A 23,908-nucleotide genomic window follows, 5' to 3' on the forward strand; every position below is an offset into this window, starting at 1 on the left:
ACACTTACTCTTATTCTTGTTCCCATTCTTACGCCACCCTCTACCTCTCCCCAGCTATCTCCACCACACTATCAATCTCAGTCACTCTCTCCTAGCCATTTCTAATCCTTCTTTAACAAACAATTGCTGGCTTTGCATTTCTCTTTCCTACAAAATCGCTGAGGCCTTGACTTACTCACTGCTAAAAAAAAAAGGGCGGGGGGACTCTGTATATTTTCACATGAAGAGTGCTGTTTTTACCTAAATCAATCTGGCCTGGTATATGACAGCAATAAAAAAAACTCAAAGATAGAGCCTAAAAACTTGCCAACCAAGCAAGTAATTACACTAAACCCTCTTGGACCCCCTTGGACACTCTCTAATTAGATGTCCTGGGTCCTCCCAATTCTTAGTCCTTTATTATCTGTTTTTCTCCTTCTCTTATTTGGACCTTATGTCTTCCATTTAGTTTCTCAATTCATCCAAAACCGTATCCAGGCCATCACCAATCATCCTATACAAAAAATGCTCCTTCTAACAACCCCACAGTATCACCCCTTACCACAAAATCTTTCTTCAGCTTAATCTCTCCCACTCTAGAAGCAGCCCTGAGAAACATCGCCCATTATCTCTCCATGCCACCCCCAAAATTTTTGCTGCCAACACTTCAATACTATTTTATGCTATTTTTCTTATTAATATAAGAAGACAGGAATGTCAGGCCTCTGAGCCCAAGCTAAGCCAACATATCCCCTGTGACCTGCACATATAAATCCAGATGGCCTGAAGTAACTGAAGAATCACAAAAAAAGTGAAAACGTCCTGTCCCTGCCTTAACTGATGACATTACCTTGTGAAATTCCTTTTCCTGGCTCATCCTAGCTCAAAAGCTCCCGCACTGAGCACCTGGTGACCCCCGCCTCTGCCAGCCAGAGAACAACCCCCTTTGACGTAATTTTCCACTATCTACCCAAATCTTATAAAACGGCCCCGGCCCTATCTCCCTTCACTGACTCTCTTTTCAGACTCAGCCTGCCTGCACCCAGGTGATTAAAAAGCTTTATTGCTCACACAAAGCCTGTTTGGTGGTCTCTTCACATGGAAAAGAGTGAAACTATATAAAATAGATTTCTTTGGAAAATATTTCAAAGTTAAGGGTGTATGTTACAGTTGGTTTCATCTTATCCTTTCACTTAACATTATATTGTGAGTGTTTTCTGATATTATTACAATTTTTCAATGACATGGGTATTGAGAGCTTCATAATAATATTACAAAATATGGATGTAGGATGTAGGATGACTTCTCGGTCTCCTTTCTTTGTTCTTTTTTTCATTTCCTTTCTTCCATCCTTCCTTCCTTTCCTCCTTCATTCCTTTTTTCCTTCCTTCTCTCCAATCCTTCCTCTTACTTCCTTCCTTTGTTCCTTCCCTCCATTCTCTTCTTCCTCATTTTTTCCATTCCTCCCTGCCTTCCAGATTCCTTCCTTTTTAGCTTAATTAAATGTATACATTCACATCATTTAAATAGTCAACGTGATCTACAAGGTAGGAGACATAGCAACCCCCTTCCCCATTCCACCCTATTTCCCAGTCTCCAGAGGTAACCACATATAACTCTTTTGGTGCCTATTTTGTGATTTGTTGCCACACCCTGAGATTCTTCCATGCTGTCTTTTTTCAGTTTAAAGTATTTATTATAGTTAACCTACCACAATACATGATACCATGATACACATGAGTTATATAGTCTTAACTAGCCTTTTGATTTTTTTTTCTTTTAAGCATGAGACCACAAGGAGTCACATACTGACCTTTAGGCAGGACAGTGCTTTACTCAGAAATCCCTGACCATGAGCTGAGTGCAATGATTCCTTGACTGTGGGTTGGCTCCCCTGGGAAAGGTCCCATTATGTTCTATGTTTGGGAAGAAGTGTATACATGGTTATTTAGGGCCAGAGCAGGATACTGTTGTGGAAACAACTCATGATCCTTCCAAATTAGTGTTTCCCCTTCATAATATGAAGTCGTCACCTGTGGGGAAAAGCAAGAGAGATCAGATTGTTACTGTGTCTATGTAGAAAGAAGTAGACATAGGAGACTCCATTTTGTTCTGTACTAAGAAAAATTCTTCTGCCTTGAGATTCTGTTAATCTATAACCTTACCCCCAACCCCGTGCTCTCTGAAACATGTGCTGTGTCAACTCAGAGTTAAATGGATTAAGGGTGGTGCAAGATGTGCTTCGTTAAACAAATGCTTGAATGCAGCATGCTCCTTAAGAGTCATCACCACTCCCTAATCTCAAGTACCCAGGGACACAAAAACTGCAGAAGGCCGCAGGGACCTCTGCCTAGGAAAGCCAGGTATTGTCCAAGGTTTCTCCCCATGTGATAGTCTGAAATATGGCCTCGTGGGAAGGGAAAGACCTGACCGTCCCCCAGCCCGACACCTGTAAAGGGTCTGTGCTGAGGAGGATTAGTAAAAGAGGAAGGAATGCCTCTTGCAGTTGAGACAAGAGGAAGGCATCTGTCTCCTGCCTGTCCCTGGGCAATGGAATGTCTCGGTATAAAACCCGATTGTATGCTCCATCTACTGAGATAGGGAAAAACCGCCTTAGGGCCGGAGGTGGGACCTGCGGGCAGCAATACTGCTTTGTAAAGCATTGAGATGTTTATGTGTATGCACATCTAAAAGCACAGCACTTAATCCTTTACATTGTCTATGATGCAAAGACCTTTGTTCACGTGTTTGTCTGCTGACCCTCTCCCCACAATTGTCTTGTGACCCTGACACATCCCCCTCTTTGAGAAACACCCACGAATGATCAATAAATACTAAGGGAACTCAGAGGCTGGCGGGATCCTCCATACGGGATCCTCCATATGGGATCCTCCATCTGCTGAACGCTGGTTCCCCGGGTCCCCTTATTTCTTTCTCTATACTTTGTCTCTGTGTCTTTTTCTTTCCCAAGTCTCTCGTTCCACCTTACGAGAAACACCCACAGGTGTGTAGGGGCAACCCACCCCTACAGTCACCAGGAAGGGGGCTTCCTACTCTGCAGCTACATGAACCAACCTTCACTTCTCCCCAGGTGGGCCATGAACTAGTGCTTCCTAATAGAATGTGAGTGAATGTGATGTATGTCATTTCCAAGTAAAGATGGTTAGGAATCAGGTGTACCCTCTTTACTCTCAATTTCCAGGCTCTAGGGGATGGTAGAGTCACAGGATGGAAGAACTCTGTGTCCTTGAATCATTGCATGGAAGAGAACTGGAAGTTGCCCAGGAACACCAGCCTTGGACAGTTATGTGAACAAGAAATAAACTTCTTTTACAGTGTCATTTATGTTTTTGAGCGTCTTTGTTACAGCAGCTAGGTGTATACTAATTCAGGGATTCTGTGATAGCAATATTTCTTCTTCTTTTGAGTAGATTTCCAAAACTTGATTTTCCACAATTCTGAAATATTTTGGTTCTGGGATAAACTTTTCTACTCTTTTGGCAGCACAAAGATCCCTTTGTACAGAGGCACTGATTTTTCTTCTTCTGGAGTAGCATCCCAGTTTCTCACTGTGGCCAACAAAGAGAATAAAAAGAAAAAAAGGATCTGAAATAGCAACCCAGCGGCAGCCACCAATACCTGATAATACTATAGTCAAAGCTCCACATTAGAGAACAGACCACTTTCAGGTGAGTGGCCCCTGGCCCTAGAAGTAAGTGGTATTCAAAGATGGTAAATGGTATGGGTGGCAGTAGAAGGTAGTAATAACTAACCCTTATTGGGCATTTACCATGTGCCAAGCACTGTTCTCAGAGCTTTATACATAGTAGTCCACTCAATCTCCACAAAACCCTATGTGGTAAATACTAACATAATTCCTTTTTCTTTTTTTAGAGACCTAGTCACGTTCTGTCACACAGGCTGGAGTACAATGGTGCAATCTTGGTTCACTGCAGCCTCAAACTCCTGGGCTAAAGCAATCCTCCTGGGTAGCTAGGAGGACAGGCTCATGCCACCATGCCTGGCTATTTTTTTTTTTTTTTAATTGTAGAGATAGGGTCTTGCTATGTTGCCCAGACTTGTTTCAAACTCCTGGCCTCAAGCAATTCTCCTGCCTCTGCCCCTCAAAGTGCTGAGATTACAGACATGAGCCACTGTACCTGGGCACAATTCTCATTTTAAAAATGAAGAAATTGAGGCACAGAAAGGTTTCTAATATGGTTTGGCTTTGTGTCCCCACCCAAATCTCATCTCAAATTATAATCCCCATAATCCTCATGTGTCAAGGGCAGGACCTGATGGGAGGATTGGATCATGGGGGTGGTTTCCCCCATATTATTCTCATGATAATGAGTGAGTTCTCATGAGAGCTGATGGTTTTATAAGCATCTGACATTTCCTCTGCTTACATTCACTCCCTCCTTCCGCCTTGTGAAGAAGGTGCCTTGCTTCCCCTTTGCCTTCTGCCATGATTGCAAGTTTCCTGAGCCCTCCCCATGGAACTGTGATTCAGTTAAACCTCTTTCCCAGTCTCAGGTAGTATCTTTCTAGAGTATGAGAACAGACTAACACAGTTTCCATCTCTATTACTTAACAGCAGCAGTCAGATCCCGGCCCCCTTTTCTCCACCCATATGTAATTCCTCTTACGGTCTCCACTTACTCTTTTTTTTTCCCAAGTACTTGTCCCATATTGTCTAATTTATTTATTATTGTATTAGTCTACATTGGCTGCCATAATGAAAAATCACAGACTAGGTGGCTTAAGCAACAGAAATCTATTTTCTCACAGTTCTAGATGCTAGAAGTCCAAGTTGGTTTCTGGTGAGGCCTCTCTTCCTGACCTGGAGATGGCAGCCTTTTCTCTATCTTCACATGGCCTTTCCTCTGTGTGAGATGAGAGAGAGAGAGAGAGAGAGAGAGAGAGAGAGATCTGAGGTCTCTTCTTTTTCTTCTTGTTTGTATGAAGACGTCAGTGTTACCAGATTAGGGGCCCCACCCTTAAGACCTCATTTAACCTTAAATACCTCCTCACAGGCCCTATCTCCAAACAAAGTTACGTTGAGGGTTAGGGCTTCAATGATGAATTTTGGGAAAGGAGTTGGGAACTCAATTCAGTCCAAAGCAGTTGTTTATTGCCATCTCTTCCTGATAGAATATAAGCTCCATGAAGACAGAGATCTTTGTGTACTGATGTATCTTAAGAGCCTAGAATGGTGCCTGGCACATAGTAGATTCTCAGTAAGTATTGATTTGATGAATGAATGGTGAATGAATGAATGAAACAAATACTCCTAGTGTTCTAACAGGGATAAGGGTACAAATTGTCCCAGCAGAAGTTTATTTAGCACGGCCTTATTTCTGAATAGGACTATGGAAAGATAAAGTTATTTACCCACATCAAGTTTCCACTCAAAGACTGCCCAACTGCAGTCTAAAAAATTAATGCTGAAAAATGTCTTAGTCCATTTTGTTCTGCTATAACAGAATACCACAGATTGGCAGATTGGGAGATTGGGTAATTTATAATGAACAGACATTTATGGACACATGGTTCTGGAGGCTGGAAAGTCCAAGATCAAGGGGCCACATCTGGCCAGGGCCTTCTTACTGGGTCATCCCATGATGGAAGGGTAAATAGGGGGTGAGGGTGAGCAAGAGAAGGTTGAAGTCATCCTTTTATATGGAACTCCGTCCCTCAATAATGGCATTAATCTATTCAAGAGGACAATGCCCCCATAACCCAAATACCTCCCATTAGGTCCCACCTCCCAACACTGCCACATTGGGGATCAAGTTTCCAACACATGAACTTTGGAGGACATATTCAAACCACAGCAAGAAGAAATGGTGTTTAATTAATTTTTGAAAAAAGAATAAGAATGGGGAGCTGGCCAAGTGCTGTGGCTTATGCCTGTAATCCCAGCACTTTGGGATGCTGAAGCAGGAAGATCAGTTGATCCCAGGAGTTTGAGAGCAGCCTGGGAAACATAGTGAGACCCTCTCTCTACAAGAAATAAAAAATTAGCTGGGTGTAGTGGCACTCATCTGTGATCCCAGCTACTCAGGAGACTGAGGTGGGAAGATCACTTGAGCCTGGGAGGGAGGTCAAGGCGACAGTGAGCTCTGATTGTGCCACTGCACTCCAGCCTGGGTGACAGAGCAAGACTCTGTCTGAAAAGAAAAAAGAAAAAAGGAAGAAAGGAAAGGAAAGGAAAGGAAAGGAATGGAAAGGAAAAAAGAATGGGGAGCTATTTTATTAACTATATCAATATTTTTGAAGTTCATGTGGAAGACCATTTTAAATGTGTATTTGTGAATGAGTACAGAAGGGAATGTGGTATAGGTGGGAACACATTGTTTCCAAATTACAGCCCACTGTGGGGATCAAAAGAACCCACTGGGCTACCTAAGTATTCCTCTAACAAGTGCGAATACTATTGAACAGTCACCAGCTCTTCTAGGTGGACAAAACTTCAGTTAAAAATAGACTCAAAACAAAAAAGAGGGTCAAATTTTTTAAAAAATCTCAAGGAAAAAGCATAGAGTTTCATTTTATAGAAGTAAAAGTATTTTTGCTTACATTCAATATATTATTTGGTTCTCAGACTTTAGCATCCATTATAATTATCTGGAAGGCTTATCAACACCTAGATTTCTGGGTCCCACACTGGAATTTCTGATTCTATCAGTCTAGAATGGGGCCTAAGAATTTGCACTTCCAGGTGATGCTGATATTGCTGGTGGCAGGTAGCAATATGAGAATTATTGCATTATACCATCTGTAGTTGATGTAACCCATTCCAGGAACAGGAAGCAAATCTATATTCTATATAAATGAAATCTATTGTTCTAGGAAATATGAACAGGGCCTATATTCCAGGAAAAAGACACATATATATTTGTAGCAATGAGGGTAATCAGAACTCTTTCTAATAAGTTTCATTTTCTCAAAATAGAAATAACACCAGGAGAAAGTTGGTTTTCCTTTTCAGTTGCTATTTTGCAATCACATTGCATGCATAGTCTCACACTAACCCAGCTACTAAATCAGCTGATGCATACCTGCTGTGGTAACATTATATACAGGCACTAGCCATACAAATTTCTGAAGTGTAAATCAGTATCTCAACCATTTCCAAGCACAGTGACCATGGCAAAACCTTTCTCTATGCTTCTCCCCAACCAGTACCTTTATTCATAAGATTTTAAAATTCCTATCCAATAGTTTTCTTGAATACTGAGTTCAAAAAATAAATCAAACCAAACCCACAGCATTTCCACTTTCCTATTTCAGCGTTTCTTAAAAACCTAACATACATTTCTGTAAGTACCTAATAGAACTTGTAAATAGAAGCCAGGCACTGTGGCTCATGCCTGTAATCCTAGCACTTTGGGAGTGCTTCCCAAGGCGGGCAGATCCCTTAAGGCCAGGAGTTCATGACCAGACTGGCCAACATGGCAATACCCCATCTCTACTAAAAATACAAAAATCAGCTGGGCCTGGTAGCTGGGCCAAGTAGCCAGCTACTTGGGAGGGTGAGGCACGAGAACTGCTTGAGCCCGGTAGGCAGAGGTTGCAGAGAGCCAAGATCTCACCACTGTAGTCTAGCTTTGGCAACAGAGCGAGACTGTCTCAAAAAAAAAAAAAAAAAAGAAGAAGAAGAAGAAGAAGAAGAACTTGTAAACAGAAAAGGAACTTGAAACTCTTGCGTAAGACACAAAAGTAAGGGTTTCCAACTGGGACAGGCTTAGCTGTGCATCCTAATCAAAGGGTGGAGACTTTTTAGGAAGGATAGTTTCTTTTTCCTCCCTGCCCTAGGCAGAAAAAAAATTATGGTAAATAACTTTTCCCAAGACTGAATAACCTACCTTAACAACCTCAGTTTTGCTGGAGAATGTGTTCTATCTGTGCTTTGCGTAATTTTCTGACCTCAATCTTTGAGGTACTATTATTTTCTTTTGGGCCTATACACATGATTACCCCCTTTGTGACTAAGGGTATGAATAAGGAAAATACATTTCTTCTATCATTACAAAATACTATGGCTGTACATTGTGATTTGGGGATGTCAAATACCAGGGCAACAAGCAGGGATTTAAAATATGGTGGAGATTCTGGTTCAGGATGGCTGACTAGAGACATCAGACACCCACCCTCTCTAGAAAGAAGAACCAAAATTATGAATAGATAATTATACCTCGAATAGAACATCTAGGAGACAACACTAGAATTCAACAGAGAAGTCATGGGAAACACCCAAGGCGCAGAAGAAGAAGGTATCAAGTGGCCAGCTTGGCTGAGATTGGCCAGGATAACAGAGGGCCTTGGCATTTCAGGGAAAGGGCAAATGAGAGAACTTCAGCAGTCCACATCCCTCCTGCAAACTGCTGCAATCTGAAACATGAGAGAGTTTCTCTACCCATACAAACTCTGACACCAGTATGGGTGGTGATTTGGAGACCCCACAAAGGTATTTCATGAGACAGGGAACTCATGCTGGGTCTCTCAGCTCCCCCAAGACCTAAGCGGCACCATTGTGAGACTATAGTCATGGAATTACATCCTATCCTGGGAACCGTAGCTCCCATATCTCCATTTCCCAGGAGCCCCCAGTGATATTTCCCAGTATCCACCCAGTGGGCTACAGTGACACAGCACTGGCTAGACCCAAAGGTAATACAGTGTCTGCAGCACCCCAGCCCACAGGGAGTACTACTCCCCAGGGAAAGAATGGTGCAATGTGCCAAAAAGACAGCCCCTGATACAAAGGAAACTAAAACATGTCCTTTCCAGAGCCCCCTGTTTGGGGCTGTGAGAAGTGACCCTACCCTTAGCAGCACCACAAACTCTGTACTCGGCCTCACAAGTGGATAGTGAGATACTCTTCCACTAGTGAAGCAGGCTGTGTGCTTGGGCTTACGTGTAGAGAGCAGAGCCCCTTCTTGTCCTCTACACACTGCTGCAGGCACAGCCACTGATGCTACTACCAGAGGTTGGGGCAGGGAAACCAGATGGCCGCCTGTCTGGTGCTGTGAGTGGTGACTGCACCCCCACTGGACGCATGGCCTCTGTGCCTAGGCTCACACCTAAAGAACAGCGTCTCTCCTCTCTCTGCCCAGTGCTGCGGGGTTGCTATTACAGAGAATGAAAGAGCCTGAGAGCTGTGTGTCTGTGGTATAGGTGGCAACCCTGCACCACAGCCACTGCCAACATCAGTGTGCACTTATCAGAACCCAAGGGTTTGTCCCACCGTTGGCTACTGCCATTGCCCAGATCACATCAGCTGCCCAGGGACTTGAGAACCCACTCACCCACCTGGCCCACTGCTGCCACTATCAGCATCTGAGAAAGCTATCTGGGGGCCCAGGAATTAGCCTACCTGGTCCCACTAACACCAGTGCCAGTGTATGTTGTTCTGGGGCCGAAGATCAGCCATCCTCAACCCACTGCTGCCACCACTGGGGCCTGAAGACTGGCCCACATGGCAACCCTGTTCCCAGTAAAATGTCACGATAGCCTCCAAAAATAACCCCACCCTAAACCATCAAGGAAATCATATATATCACTGATCACAGCCAAATAAATTGTACAGAGGCTACACTACCATGCACACTCAGAATCAAAGTTGAAGTGCCTTACTCAACCAATATTGTTGATATATCTTCAGGAAAAAGTCCTCCCCTACAAAAGCAAATTCAAAAATTGAAAGAAGTGACTATTATATTAGATGCTCAGATATCAGTGAAAGGACACAGGAAGCATGTAAAAGCAAGGAAATATGATACCTTCAAAGGAATACAATTCCCCAGCAACAGATCCCAATCAAAAAGAAATCCAGGAAAAACTATTCAAAATTATACTAAGCACAGTGCCTCACACCTGTAATCCCAGCACTTAGGGAGGACGAGGAGGGTGGATCACCTGAGGTCAGGAGTTCCAGACCAGCCTGGCCAACATAGTGAAAACCCATCTCTACTAAAAATACAAAACTTAGCCAGGCATGGTGGTACATGCCTGTAATCCCAGCTCGAGAGGCTGAGGAAGGAGAATCACTTGAACCAGGGAGGCAGAGGTTGCAGTGAGCAGAGATCGCACCACTGCACTCCAGCCTAGGCAACAGAGTGAGACTCCATCTCAAAAAAATAAAAAATAAAAAAATATATATGTATATATAAAAAATACTAAAGAAGCTCAGCAAGATACAAGAGATTTCCAAATCCAATACAATTCAAACAATACACAGAAATCGGAGAAACAATTCAGGATATGAATGAGAAATTTGCCAAAGAAATAGGTATCATAAAAATAACCAAACTGAAATTCTGGAACTGAAGAATTCCTTGAATGAAATACAAAATATACAAAAAGCTTCAACAGTAGACTAGACCAAGCAGAAGAGAAAACATCAGAACTTGAAGACAGGTCTTTTGAAATAATCCAATAAGACAAAAATAAAGAAAAAAAAAGAATTAAAAAGTATGAACAAAGTCTTCATGATCTATGGGACACCATAAGGTGACCAAATATATGAATTATCAGTATCCCCAAAGGCGAAGGGAAACTGAAAGGGTTTGAAAACCTATGTAATGAAATAATAGATGAGAACTTCCCAAGTCTAGTAAGAGATTTAGACATCCAGATACAGGAGGCCCAGCAATCCCCAATCAGATACAGTGCAAAACGTTCTTCTCCATGGAGCACTATAGTCAAACTATCTAAAGTCAGTGACAAAAAGAAAATTTTAAAGACAGCAAAGGAAAAGCATCTCATCACCTATAAAGGAGCTCTGGTATATGTGACCAACAGGCATATGAAAAAATACTCAACATCACTCAACCCCAAGGAAATGCAAATAAAAATCACAATGAGATATCATCTCACCCCAGTTAGTATGGCTATTATTAAAAAAAAAAAATAACAAATGCTGGCAAGGATGCAGGGGAAAGGGAACTCTTATACACTGTTGGTAGGAATGTAAATTAGTACAGTCATTATGGAAAACAGTATGGAAAGCTCTCAAAAAACTAAAAATAGAATTTTCATAAGACCCAGCAATCACACTACTGGGTGTCTATCCAAAGGAAAATAAATCAGTAAATCAAAAGGATACCTGCACTCACATGTTCATCACACCACTATTCATAATAGCAAAGATATGAAATCAACACAGGTGCTCATCAGTGAACAAATGGATAAAGAAAATATTGTATATATACACAATGGGATATTATTCAGCCATTAAAGAGGAATGAAATCATGTAATTTGCAGCAATGTAGTTGGAACTGGAGACCATTATGTTAAATGCAATAAGCCAGGCACAGAATGACAAATACTGCATGTTCTTACTGAAATGTGGGAGCTAAAAAACTTTATCTCATGGACATTGAGAATAGAATAATAGACACCAGAGACTGGGAAGGGGGGTGGTGGGAAGATGAGAGTTAGGTTATGGGTACAAACATACCGTTAAATAAAAAAAATAAGTTCTAATGTTTGATAGCCGACTAGGGTGACTATACTTAGCAACAATATTATGTATATTTTAAAGTAACTAGAAGAGAGGACTTCAAATGATACCAACACATAAAAATGATAAACACTGAAGGTGATACATACCCCAATTACCCTGACTTGATCATTAAACATTCTTTGCACGTAACAAACACTCACATGCAACTCATAAATATGTAAATTATTATACATCAATAAAAAGGGGGAAAATATTGTGGGGCTTGGGGAAGCCAAGAACATAAGGAGATGTTAGGAATTGTTTGGCTTAGGTCAGTAATTGTGATGGATTGTTGAATGTCAGAGGAGATAAAGTTCTGGAAAAAGCAAACATTGAAATTTCCCCTGGCCGGGCGTGGTGGCTCATGCCTGTAATCCCAGAACTTTGGCAGGCCAAGGCGGGCAGATTACCTGAGATCAGGAGTTCGAGACCAGCCTGGCCAACATGGTGGAACCCCATCTCTACTAAAAATACAAAAATTAGCCAGGCATGGTGGTGCGTGCCTGTAATCCCAGCTACTCGAGAGGCTGAGGCGAATCACTTGAACCAGGGAGGTGTAGGTTGCAGTAAGCCGGGATCTTTCCACTGCACTCCAGCCTGAAAAAAAGAGTTTCCCCTCTGATCACTTTGGTTAACGATTTTAGTTAATAATTATAATAGAAACTAGCATTTACTTATTACTGCCAGGCATTATTCTAAGGACATTTCACGTACTCTCTATTTCATCCTCCCAACACCACAATAAACCAGTAGTGGTGTTATTCCCAATTTACAAAACCGAAGCAGAGACATTCAATAATTTTCCCCAGAGTTTCATAGCATAAAAGTGGAGGCTGATTTCAAATCCAGATAGACAGACATCACTGCCCATGCTTCTAATCATGTATTCATTTATTCAACAACTACTTTTGGAATGCTTGCCATACCATGCAATGTGCAGGTTGTTTTGCAGGGACTGGAGATTCAGCAATGATTCAGACTAAAATCCCCTGCCCTGTCGAGGCTAAATAACTGCTCCTTACAGTGGCCTGTGGATCATATTGGTATAAGGCAGAGCAAAGATGGGTTAATATGGTAATCACAAGGCAGGGCGCTTTGTAAATGTGTCCTCCTAGGAGTTGTGCTCCCTTGATGCCATCAGTACATTCCACAAAGAGGAAGTTCTTCTAACTCACTACGCAGCTGGGCTTGGCTCTTACTCAAGAGCATTTTGGGGTGAAAATATCCAAGCTTACCAGCCCTTGTGCAAATCTGAGATGAAGAACTACATTAAAAGTAAAATTCACCTTAGCAGGAAGTGGGGTTTGCTATTCTGTGTATATCTTTAACAGTATCTGCTGAAAAGAACCCTTTTGTTAAATAATTGTATTACAAGTCCCCAACTTAATCTTTTCGAATATGAAATAAGAGAGGGACAGTGCACAAGAGCAATGTCCCCAGACCCATCTTTAAGTGAAGCACCAGGCCGATGAAACATCCCTCTCTGCTGCCTTCTTTCTCTGATCACAACTCAGCTCCGGAGGAAAAAGAGTCCTCTAAAGTATAATAAAAAGAAAAAAAGAAAAAGAGTCCTGCCAATTTCACTTTCTAGTTTCACTTTCCCTTTTGTAACGTCAGCTGAAGGGAAACAAACAAAAAGGAACCAGAGGCCACTTGTATATATAGGTCTCTTCAGCATTTATTGGTGGCAGAAGAGGAAGATTTCTGAAGAGTGCAGCTGCCTGAACCGCAGCCCTGCCGAACAGCTGAGAATTGCACTGCAGCCATGAGGTAAATATTTTCCCTTCGTATTCGGTAGTGCTGTTGAGTCATCTTGTCCAATGCAAATCCTGAGAAGCTATGTTCCCAAAGAGGGCCAGCTCCATTTTAGTGTTTGTTTATAGCCTTACTATGCCTCTACCTCTGTTGGTTGTAAATCTGTCTTACCAATGGTGGTTTGTTCCCTCCTGAACAATTTTCTCCTTCACACTGGCAAGCTTCCTAAATTCATCTCCAGAACTGCACGCCTGGGGAGTTGAGTTGCGATCAGAGAAAGAAGGCAGCAGAGAGGGATGATGTTTCATCGGCCTGGTGCTTCACTTAAAGATGGGTCTGGGGGCATTGCTCTTGTGCACTGACCCTGTCTTATTTCCTATTTGAAAGGATTAAGTTGGGGACTTGTAATACAATTATTTAACAAAAGGGTTCTTTTCAGCAGATACTGTTAAAGATATACACAGAATAGCAAACCCCACTTCCTGCAAAGGTGAATTTTACTTTTAATGTAGTTCTTCATCTCAGATTTGCACAAGGGATGGTAAACTTAAATATTTTCACCCCAAAATGCCTCCTGAGTATGAATTAGAGATGGAGTGCTTGGAGAAAATAGTTCTGTTCTCACCTCTAACATTCCCTTCTATCCCCAAAACATGAGATTGCCCTGGAGAGGAAGTGTTAGCTCATTGAGTAGGAAGGGAAATATTTTCTCCAGTCTGAAGGTGGGGTGCCCGGACCTGGTTGCCTAACCCTCATCCTGGGAGCTCTGGAATCCCGTGTTACCAACCCCTGTGCTTACTTCCTATGAGACACCTTGCCCTCTGTCTGTGAGGTTCCTGATTTCTCTTCTTGAAACGATATTATTTCCTGCTAGTCTAAATGTTCTGCCTGATTTCAAAAAAAAAAAAAAAGATTTGAGATATTTACAGATTTCTTTTTTTGTAGTCACCCAGAATCTATAGAACCCTTTTCTTATTTCTTAGAATTTTAGCATGGTCTTATCTTAGAATTTTTCCCATTACAATACAGACCCATCTGTCCTTGCTTTCCTTAATTCTTTATCAATTGTGACTTTCACTGGGCATTGCCCTTGTGCCCTAAGACAGTGGTTCTCAAAATTGAGCATGCATAAAAATTGCCTGGACAGCTTATTAAGGACAGAGTCCTAGGGTTGACTCCCCAGAGATTCTCATTAAGTGGGTCTGGGTTGGAGTCTGAGGATGTGTGTTTCTAAAAGGCTCCTCAGTGATTCTGAGACTGCGGTGGTAGCATTAGTTCTGAGCCTGGTTGATAATGTCACTGTGGCTTTCATCCAGATAAGAGGCAAAGGAAGAAATTGTTGTTGTTGTGTATACAACTGGAACTTCTATAGGAATCGGGAGAATAGGTCCTCACAAGCCAGAGCCCAGGAAGCAAGTGTCTGGCATCGGCTTCTCTAACTTACCAGTGGAAATAAAAACCCAAAATCAAGCAGTGAAGTTGGATGCCTTTTAAATGGCTGCTCAAAGAGCTTTTACCTAAGTGTGTATATTAAATATCTCTATCCTGCAAATGCACAACAGACTTTATGTTTTATATGGTGGAGATAACCTCAATTCTATTTACTCTCTCTGTTTCTTTTGTAAAATGAGAAAGGAGCTAAGGAGTTTATGTGTTAACGGAATGAGCTCCCAAACTCAACTGGAAGTTGGAAATGGAATTGAGAGGGAGCAAGGAAGCTATAGTGAGTCTTCAGGTGTTAGGATGCGTGCTGCACATGCTTGGGGTCTGAGAGTGGTCATATTCTGTAGGACTCACCATATTCTGTAATGAATGCAGTAGAGAGTGTGACTGAGATGCACATGGAGAAAACACAGGGTCTGAGCCCTCCAAGCTCCCCAGTGTCCTGTTCTGATCCTCCTGGGGTCACTACGGTCCTACCCGTGGTCCTGTGAAGCACTCTAGTAACTTTAAATCAGTTCCTGCTCACCTCTGTTTCTTGGAACAAATGGAGACTTAACTATCCCAAGCAGAATAAACAAACAAACAAACAAAAATAGGATGGAAAATAGGCAGGAGTTTATAGGAAGGACCCACCTTCCATTCAAAGCTCCAAATAGGTCTTAGCAAAGAGCCAGGTTGTCTAAGTCTCTTGATGTAACTAACCCCAGGCGCGGGAGCCCCGGAGAGTGCTTGGCTTGGTATCAGGCATCCTACTGGCAGCTGCATTCCCGTTGAAAAGCTCATGTCCAAACAGATCTGTTTTTATTCTTAGTGAGGTTACAGGAAGATTCCCAATCAAAATGGGAGTGGGAAGCAGTGGTATAAAAAGTGGGAGAGAGAGGGGCAGTTAGAAAGAGGGGTCACATAATCTTCTATCTAGACATATGTTTCAAAAGTGATCCTGCCACATTGCATGACATTCCAGATATCTATTGGTTGTATAAGAAGCCATACTATTTAGAAATACAGCTCCTGATACAAGGGTTGCTGTATAGATACCACGAAAAAAAAATTTAAGTAAGAAAAGGCAACATTACAGAGACTCCAATACACAGACAGTGTTGAGAAATAATTTGGGGCATAGAATACTATTTATCTCCAAAGTAATTCGAAATACAGGCTTTTGCTCACTTGTCTGTTCTCTGGGTTTTTTCGGGGGTTTTTTGTCGTTGTTTTGTTTGGTTTTTTGGTTTGGTTGATTTTGGTTTATTTATTTATTTTGAGGACCAACACTAAAGGGAATGGAAAATCTTTCCAGGAGAGTCATAAGGGTACCCTAAAGAAAAAAGAGCTCTTTCTATAAGAAAAGGAGCTAGTGGCCTTGTGAGCCTTCCCTGTAGCTGCACTTCTTGCCCCTTATTATAAAAGCAAAACCCAGAAGAGAAAAATAAAATTTCAAAAAAAAAAATAAAACAATAAAGTACAAAATTATTAATAGAGCAACTCAATGAGATGTGTTAAGAACAGAAATCACCAGTTTAAGAAGTAGAGGTATGGGGGCGGGGGGAGGAAAAAAAGTTACATTTTATTCCAAAATAAATGTTTAAGACATTGCTAACATAAATAATACTTGAAATTAAATGAGAGAATAATACAAAAGCAGATAAAATGAGTAAAAATTAAGAATGGTTGAAAATAAGATTCAAATGGTTAAAATGGAAAAATTCACAGAAAAAAATGAGAATGTAGCATGTTAAAGTAATAAACCAATACAAAATAAAACCAATCTGATAAAAGCTCAGAAAGTTTGAATAGACAAAATAAATGAAGGATATATTAAAAGCTGAAATAGAAAATCGAAAGTGATCAAGATTTCTTTAAAGGCAAATGAAGGAGAACTAAGGAATTAAGAATATCAAAGATAAAATGAAGCTGCATTTCAGAGGGATGAGAAATTAAAATCACCATGGCAAAACATTAAAAGAATAAAAAATTATAAAGCTGAAATTTTCAAAGTACAAAAGTAAAGCTAGGGAAGAATGAAGAACAGAAACAGCAATGAAAAAGACTTACTTCTTTAAAACTACATAAATAAAACCAAGCCTCCACAGAGGCCCTCGAAAGCAGAGAGGGCAGAGCTATTTAACAAAAACTGTCTTATTCATGAAAACCTAGCCACAGACTCAGAGAACAACCCACTGCCCTCGCCCTAATTCTTCTGCTGCCCACAGTCCCTAAACTCCTGCTACCACATGCAGGAATTAACAATAAGGAAAAACATATTATAGAAAGAAAAGAAGGGGAGTTTCTTTGATTTGTGTTAACAGCCTTTAGGAGGAGGAGAATTTTATTTGCCATGCTCCCATTTCTTGACATATAAATCTGTGTCTCAAAGTCCATCTTTGTGTTTTTCCCTACAGTGAGAACAATAAGAATTCCTTGGAGAGCAGCCTACGGCAACTAAAATGCCATTTCACCTGGAACTTGATGGAGGGAGAAAACTCCTTGGATGATTTTGAAGACAAAGTATTTTACCGGACTGAGTTTCAGAATCGTGAATTCAAAGCCACAATGTGCAACCTACTGGCCTATCTAAAGCACCTCAAAGGGCAAAACGAGGCAGCCCTGGAATGCTTATGTAAAGCTGAAGAGTTAATCCAGCAAGAGCATGCTGACCAAGCAGAAATCAGAAGTCTGGTCACCTGGGGAAACTATGCCTGGGTCTACTATCACATGGGCCGACTCTCAGACGCTCAGATTTATGTAGACAAGGTGAAACATGTCTGTGAGAAGTTTTCCAGTCCCTATAGAATTGAGAGTCCAGAGCTTGACTGTGAGGAAGGGTGGACACGGTTAAAGTGTGGAGGAAACCAAAATGAAAGAGCGAAGGTGTGCTTTGAGAAGGCTCTGGAAAAGAAGCCAAAGAACCCAGAATTCACCTCTGGACTGGCAATAGCAAGCTACCGTCTGGACAACTGGCCGCCATCTCAGAACGCCATTGACCCTCTGAGGCAAGCCATTCGGCTGAATCCTGACAACCAGTACCTTAAAGTCCTCCTGGCTCTGAAGCTTCATAAGATGCGTGAAGAAGGTGAAGAGGAAGGTGAAGGAGAGAAGTTAGTTGAAGAAGCCTTGGAGAAAGCCCCAGGTGTAACAGATGTACTTCGCAGTGCAGCCAAGTTTTATCGAAGAAAAGATGAGCCAGACAAAGCGATTGAACTGCTTAAAAAGGCTTTAGAATACATACCAAACAATGCCTACCTGCATTGCCAAATTGGGTGCTGCTATAGGGCAAAAGTCCTCCAAGTAATGAATCTAAGAGAGAATGGAATGTATGGGAAAAGAAAGTTACTGGAACTAATAGGGCACGCTGTGGCTCATCTGAAGAAAGCTGATGAGGCCAATGATAATCTCTTCCGTGTCTGTTCCATTCTTGCCAGCCTCCATGCTCTAGCAGATCAGTATGAAGAAGCAGAGTATTACTTCCAAAAGGAATTCAGTAAAGAGCTTACTCCTGTAGCGAAACAACTGCTCCATCTGCGGTATGGCAACTTTCAGCTGTACCAAATGAAGTGTGAAGACAAGGCCATCCACCACTTTATAGAGGGTGTAAAAATAAACCAGAAATCAAGGGAGAAAGAAAAGATGAAAGACAAACTGCAAAAAATTGCCAAAATGCGACTTTCTAAAAATGGAGCAGATTCTGAGGCTTTGCATGTCTTGGCATTCCTTCAGGAGCTGAATGAAAAAATGCAACAAGCAGATGAAGACTCTGAGAGGGGTTTGGAGTCTGGAAGCCTCATCCCTTCAGCATCAAGCTGGAATGGGGAATGAAGAATAGAGATGTGGTGCCCACTAGGCTACTGCTGAAAGGGAGCTGAAATTCCTCCACCAAGTTGGTATTCAAAATATGTAATGACTGGTATGGCAAAAGATTGGACTAAGACACTGGCCATACCACTGGACAGGGTTATGTTAACACCTGAATTGCTGGGTCTTGAGAAAGCCCAAGGAGTTCTGGGAGAGGGACCAGATTGGGGGGTAGGTCCAAGGGCTTGGTGATAGAATTATTTCTCAATTGACTTCTTGAGTGCAATTTGAACTGTAACATTTGCTTAGTCACCTTTAGTGGAGTAATCCACTGGGCTTGTTTCTATATTTATATAAAGCAGCCAAATCCTTCATGTAATATTGAAGTCCATTTTTGCAATGTTGTTCCATACTTGGAGTCATTTTGCATCCCATAGAGGTTAGTCCTGCATAGCCAGTAATGTGCTAAGTTCATCCAAAAGCTGGGGGACCAAAGTCTAAATAGGGCTCAGTATCCCCCATCGCTTACCTCTGCCTCCTTCCTCCTCCTTCCCAGTCTATCATCAACCTTGAGTATTCTACACAATGTGAATTCAAGTGCCTGATTAATTGAGGTGGCAACATAGTTTGAGACGAAAGCAGAGAACAGGAAGATACATAGCTAGAAGCGATGGGTACAAAAAGCAATGTGTACAAGAAGACTTTCAGCAAGTATACAGAGAGTTCACCTCTACTCTGCCCTCCTCATAGTCATAATGTAGCAAGTAAAGAATGAGAATGGATTCTGTACAATACACTACAAACCAACATAATGTATTTCTTTAAAACCTGTGTGAAAAAATAAATGTTCCACCAGTAGGGATAGGGGAAAAGTAACCAAAAGAGAGAAAGAGAAAGGAATGCTGGTTTATCTTTGTAGATTGTAATCGAATGGAGAAATTTGCAGTATTTTAGCCACTATTAGGAATTTTTTTTTTTTGTAAAATGAAGACTGAACTCTGTTCAAATGCTTTCATGAACCTGGTTTGAGATGGTAGGAAAGCAACAAAATGTGGGAACCTGGTGACTAAGGGCCTGGTGCAAGGACTTGGGAAATGTCATTGATAATAGATGGTGGGGTTTTCCCCCCTTTAGAAATGTTGGATATTAAGTGATATAAACACTTCTTTTAACTCCGAAAATCTTCTGAGAAATCACAAAATTCATGGTATGCTTGGAACGATTGAGATTTTCTAGGTAGATGCTGAATAGCCCAGACATCAAAGTTGGTGTGAACCAAAATAGAGTCAGCTGACCCAGCATCAGCCACACTCTGGGTTGGAAAATGTTTGCCTGTTGGAATTAATTTAAGCTTAAGTATATATCAACATTATTTTATTGTGCAATTAGAACAATAAAAATTCATGGTTTTTTAAACTTAAAAATTCTAACCACTGTAACAACAGTTTTTGTGTTATTTTCTGTATTAAAAATCTTGTTGCATGCATTTGAGGTCATCAGGGTGCAAAATTTGTATTCCTGAAAATGTCATATATTTTCATTAATAAATAACCTAAATATGATAAAACATAAAGCAGTGTTCTGGTTCACCTGGAATTTTGCTGTACTTTAAATCTTTCAGACTCAGCTACTGATAAATGAAACGTTACACAGGTGTGAACCAAATCCAAATAACCTCGACTGGTCTACTATCATAATCACCTGAACAGAACAAAACTTTTTCCTCAGCTTTAAGAGTCCAGGGCTTCGGATAACAGCTGCCATCTGCCACCTGCTACCATTGACCTACACGAACACAGACATTCTGTCTCCACCTTGATGGTGGGTGGGCTGCTCCCCTTTTCTTTGTTAAATTTTGTGCTTTCATCACATTTTCTCTATTCTGACCTCTGTTATGAGAAATAAAAGTCACTGATTCCATTTTATGCCCCATCCTGGACGCAATCCAAATGCATGTTAGAGAGTCTTCCCTATTAAGTAAAGAATAGGAAGAGACAAGAAGGCCCAAAATCTCTATTATTTTTCAAGAGGCCTCTAATGGAAAACACAAATCACACCAACTGCAAAGGTAAACTCATTTCATTGGATCAAAATGGACAAGTGTATGTTTCAGGGGAAGATCTAGCTCACCTTGATCTGAGTAAATTAGGACTACATCTGGTGCCTGGGAAGGAACACCACACGTATTCTGAGTGGAAGGTTAAAATGGACAGGTATGCCGACCTTGAGAGAGGACCCTTGGTACCTGTGTGTGCTAAAGATGGATGTATGTAATCTTGTCCTTGCATGTCATGCCTCCAGTCCCTTGCTGGAACAGGACCCTTAGTGGGAAAACAGCAAGAAGGGTAGAAAAGGGAAACATAACATATTACACTTAATATGAGGGCTTAAAGTTAACAAATGATTGGAAAACAATGAAAATTATGTACATAGCTCCAGTTTCCTGAAATTTCACTATCCAGGAATAACAAATGAAGTCACATTAATTGGGCTTGACTTGTAATTCCCAGCCTTTTAACCACATTTCCCCGGGCAGGACATTTGACTCCCTTCATATATTCATCCAACACGGCAAGCCCCTAGTAGATGTCTCCTATGTGCTCATGAACCCGTTTATCAGAGTTATCGGACCACATCTGCTACTTATGTAGCTTCAGCACCCATATCCATCAATGACCATTGCCCCTAAAACTGCCTTCAATACATTTCACATTCTCTGTATTTGATTGCCACCTTGAGAGTACTAATATCTCTGCCAACAATGTTTTCAAGTGTGTTAGTGCCAGTGAAAGAGTGAGAAGAATTCCTCTTATCTCTGTGTTGGTTCCAAGTAGTTCTTATTTATTTCTCTGCCTCAGAGTCCTCAGTGAAAAAGATTCATCACTTCTGCTTGTCTTTCTCCATAGAGCTCAGACACAGTCCCTGGGGACAGCTGACCTTGAGTCATGCTGCACTTTCACCTTCCTTCATACCCTATGTCAATTGACATATCCAATACAACTGGATCCAGTGCAACTGGAAGACTGGAAGCATTAGAATTCTGATTACAACACAGATAGGCCTTGTGTTAGGATCCCTACCATACGTGCAATCAACCTTGGATGCCAATCTGAGGGTTGCAGTTTGCAACCTACATTTGCCCTATTGCCCTTTTTGGAAAAGGGACTAACTTAGACTAATATGTAAGAAATTTTACCCATGATTAATAGTGCAGCTACCTCATTGCTGATTATCTACACCTTCTAGGGAGGCTGCAAAGAGGGAAACCCACTAAAATCCTTAGATGTACCTAGGTGCATGCACTTGTAAGAGAGGCATTCTCAGCTCTACATGGGGCCTCCCTTCAGCTGCTTTACATACAGGACTTAAGACTAGAGAAGAGACCAGAGGCAGGATTTGTTGGAAGCCTGTGGAAACAAATCCCAAACAGTTCTGCTTCTCCTCTGGTTCTCTGTAGGCTGCTGTTGAAAAGGAGGCTACCAAACAGGTAAACGATACAAATAGACCCCAGAGCCTTGGTTTATGTCTCACTTGTTTTGGAAACATAATGAGTCATAGTTTGTGTTATTTCTGAATTGAGTAAAATGTAAAAATATGTAGTAAATTCTGCCCTGAACCTAGAAATTCCTGAAACCCTTCCAGAGACCTGGAAATTGGCCCCAGTGTGTTTATACAGATATAATCTAATTAAAATATTTGAAAAGTCTTTCTTTACCTTTCCAGAATCCTGGATATCCCAAGTAAATGAGCCTATTTATGTTCTGCTTTTGATTTACAGATATTACAGAGCAAAGGCACTGTGATATAAAACCACTGAGCACACATTTTCCTTTCTCATTTTTAAATTAAACTTACTAATTTGTCATCAAGCACTACATTTAAAAACTCAAACCTGGCTGGGCGTGGTGGCTCAAGCCTAAAATCCCAGCACTTTGGGAGGCCGAGGAGGGTGGATCACCTGAGGTCAGGAGTTCCAGACCAGCCTGACCAATATGGTGAAACCCCATCTCTACCAAAAAAAATACAAAAAAAAATTAACCAGGCATGGCGGTGTGTGCCTGTAATCCCAGCTACTCAGGAGGTTGAGGCAGGAGAATCTCATGAACCTGGGAGGTGGTAGTTGCAGTGAGATGGTACCACTGCACTCCAGCCTGGGTGACAGAGGTAGACCCTGTCTCAAAAAAAAAAAAAAAAACCCTCAAACCTACTTGTACGTTTTTTGCATTTAGTGAAAAACCTACATAAGGTGGAGCTTTAAAACATACGTATAAAACTTTGTAATATATCTTCTAAGTGTTGATTAAGGAAAACTAGAGTTTACTAGAATATTTAAATAGAAACATTTTAAATAATGATTAAGGCTTTTAGGTTATGGAAAAGAGTTGATTTGTCTAGGTGTTAAAAAGGAAATTATTATTTCCACTAGCAATGTATGAGAAATACTGTTTTCAGCATCTTCACCAATACTGAATATTACCAGTCTTTAATTTTTGTCAATCTGATGAGTGCATGCATATATTTCCAAAAAAGGCACTGGCATATAGATCACAGATAAATAAAATGTTCAAGTGTGGAATCTGTATGACGGAAATCCTCTCCACACCCAGAATGCCAGTTTTCTCTCCTCTCTCTCTGTCTCTCCCCACCACCTCTCTCTTCCTTTTTCTCTCCTTCTTTCTCACTTTAATCTTCCCTTTATGTCTTCTTCCTTCAAGTTTCTCTTTCTAGAGATGACTTTGTGTCTCTGTGCATGAAGTGGAAAACATCCCTACCAGGTTACTTATCTCTTCTCCTAATAATTCAACAAAGGCCAGGTGCGGTGGCTCACACCTGTAATCGCCACACTTTGGGAGGCTGAGGTGAGCGGATTGTTTGAGCCCAGGAGTTTGAGACCAGCCTGGACAGCATGGTGAAACCCTATCTCTACAAAAAATACAAAACTTAGCTGGGCTTGGTGGCATGCACCTGTAGTCCCATCTACTTGGGATGCTGAGGTAGGAGGAACACTTGAGCCCAGGAGGTGGGGGCTTCAGTGAGCTGAGATCGTGCCACTGCACTACAGCCTGGGCAACACAGTGAGATGAGACCCTGTCTCAAAAAATAAATAATAATAATAATTCAATAAAGACTTTCTAGAATCACTTTCTTCTGATCAAAATTCCAAAGAAATATCTGTTTGTCTCATTTCAAGTCAATATCCATTACCAATAGAATCCAGTTGACTGAGGCGGGCGGATCACCAGGTCAGGAGATCGAGACCCTCCTGGCTAACACGGTGAAACCCCATCTCTACTAAAAAATACAAAAAATTAGACAGGCATGGTGGCGGGCACCTGTAGTCCCAGCTACTCGGGAGGCTGAGGCAGGAGAATGGCATGAACCTGGGAGGCGGAGCTTGCAGTGAGCCGAGATTGCACCACTGCTCTCCA

The 23,908-nt window shown here is 41.4% G+C and overlaps 1 protein-coding gene and 1 long non-coding RNA gene across 2 annotated transcripts in view; one reads left to right on the forward strand and one right to left on the reverse strand.

The window, feature by feature from the left end:
* The window catches only part of LOC107966788 (uncharacterized), a 66,017-nt gene that overhangs the window by 12,296 nt on the left and 29,813 nt on the right, over positions 1–23,908 (reverse strand). The window contains exons 2-4 of the long non-coding RNA XR_008537454.2: positions 4,769–4,865; positions 3,160–3,548; positions 1,793–2,012 (exon numbers count right to left, since the gene is read on the reverse strand). This is a non-coding gene — a long non-coding RNA (uncharacterized LOC107966788). The remainder of the gene's footprint in view (positions 1–1,792; positions 2,013–3,159; positions 3,549–4,768; positions 4,866–23,908) is intronic.
* IFIT2 (interferon induced protein with tetratricopeptide repeats 2) lies at positions 13,085–20,052 on the forward strand. Its single transcript, XM_507902.7, has 2 exons — positions 13,085–13,262; positions 17,090–20,052. The coding sequence occupies exons 1-2, from the start codon at positions 13,258–13,260 to the stop codon at positions 18,501–18,503; spliced, it is 1,419 nt and encodes a 472-aa protein (XP_507902.2). The 5' UTR covers positions 13,085–13,257; the 3' UTR covers positions 18,504–20,052.

The sequence above is a fragment of the Pan troglodytes genome, chromosome 8, assembly GCF_028858775.2.
Source record: "Pan troglodytes isolate AG18354 chromosome 8, NHGRI_mPanTro3-v2.0_pri, whole genome shotgun sequence".
Classification (NCBI taxonomy): Eukaryota; Metazoa; Chordata; class Mammalia; order Primates; family Hominidae; genus Pan; species Pan troglodytes.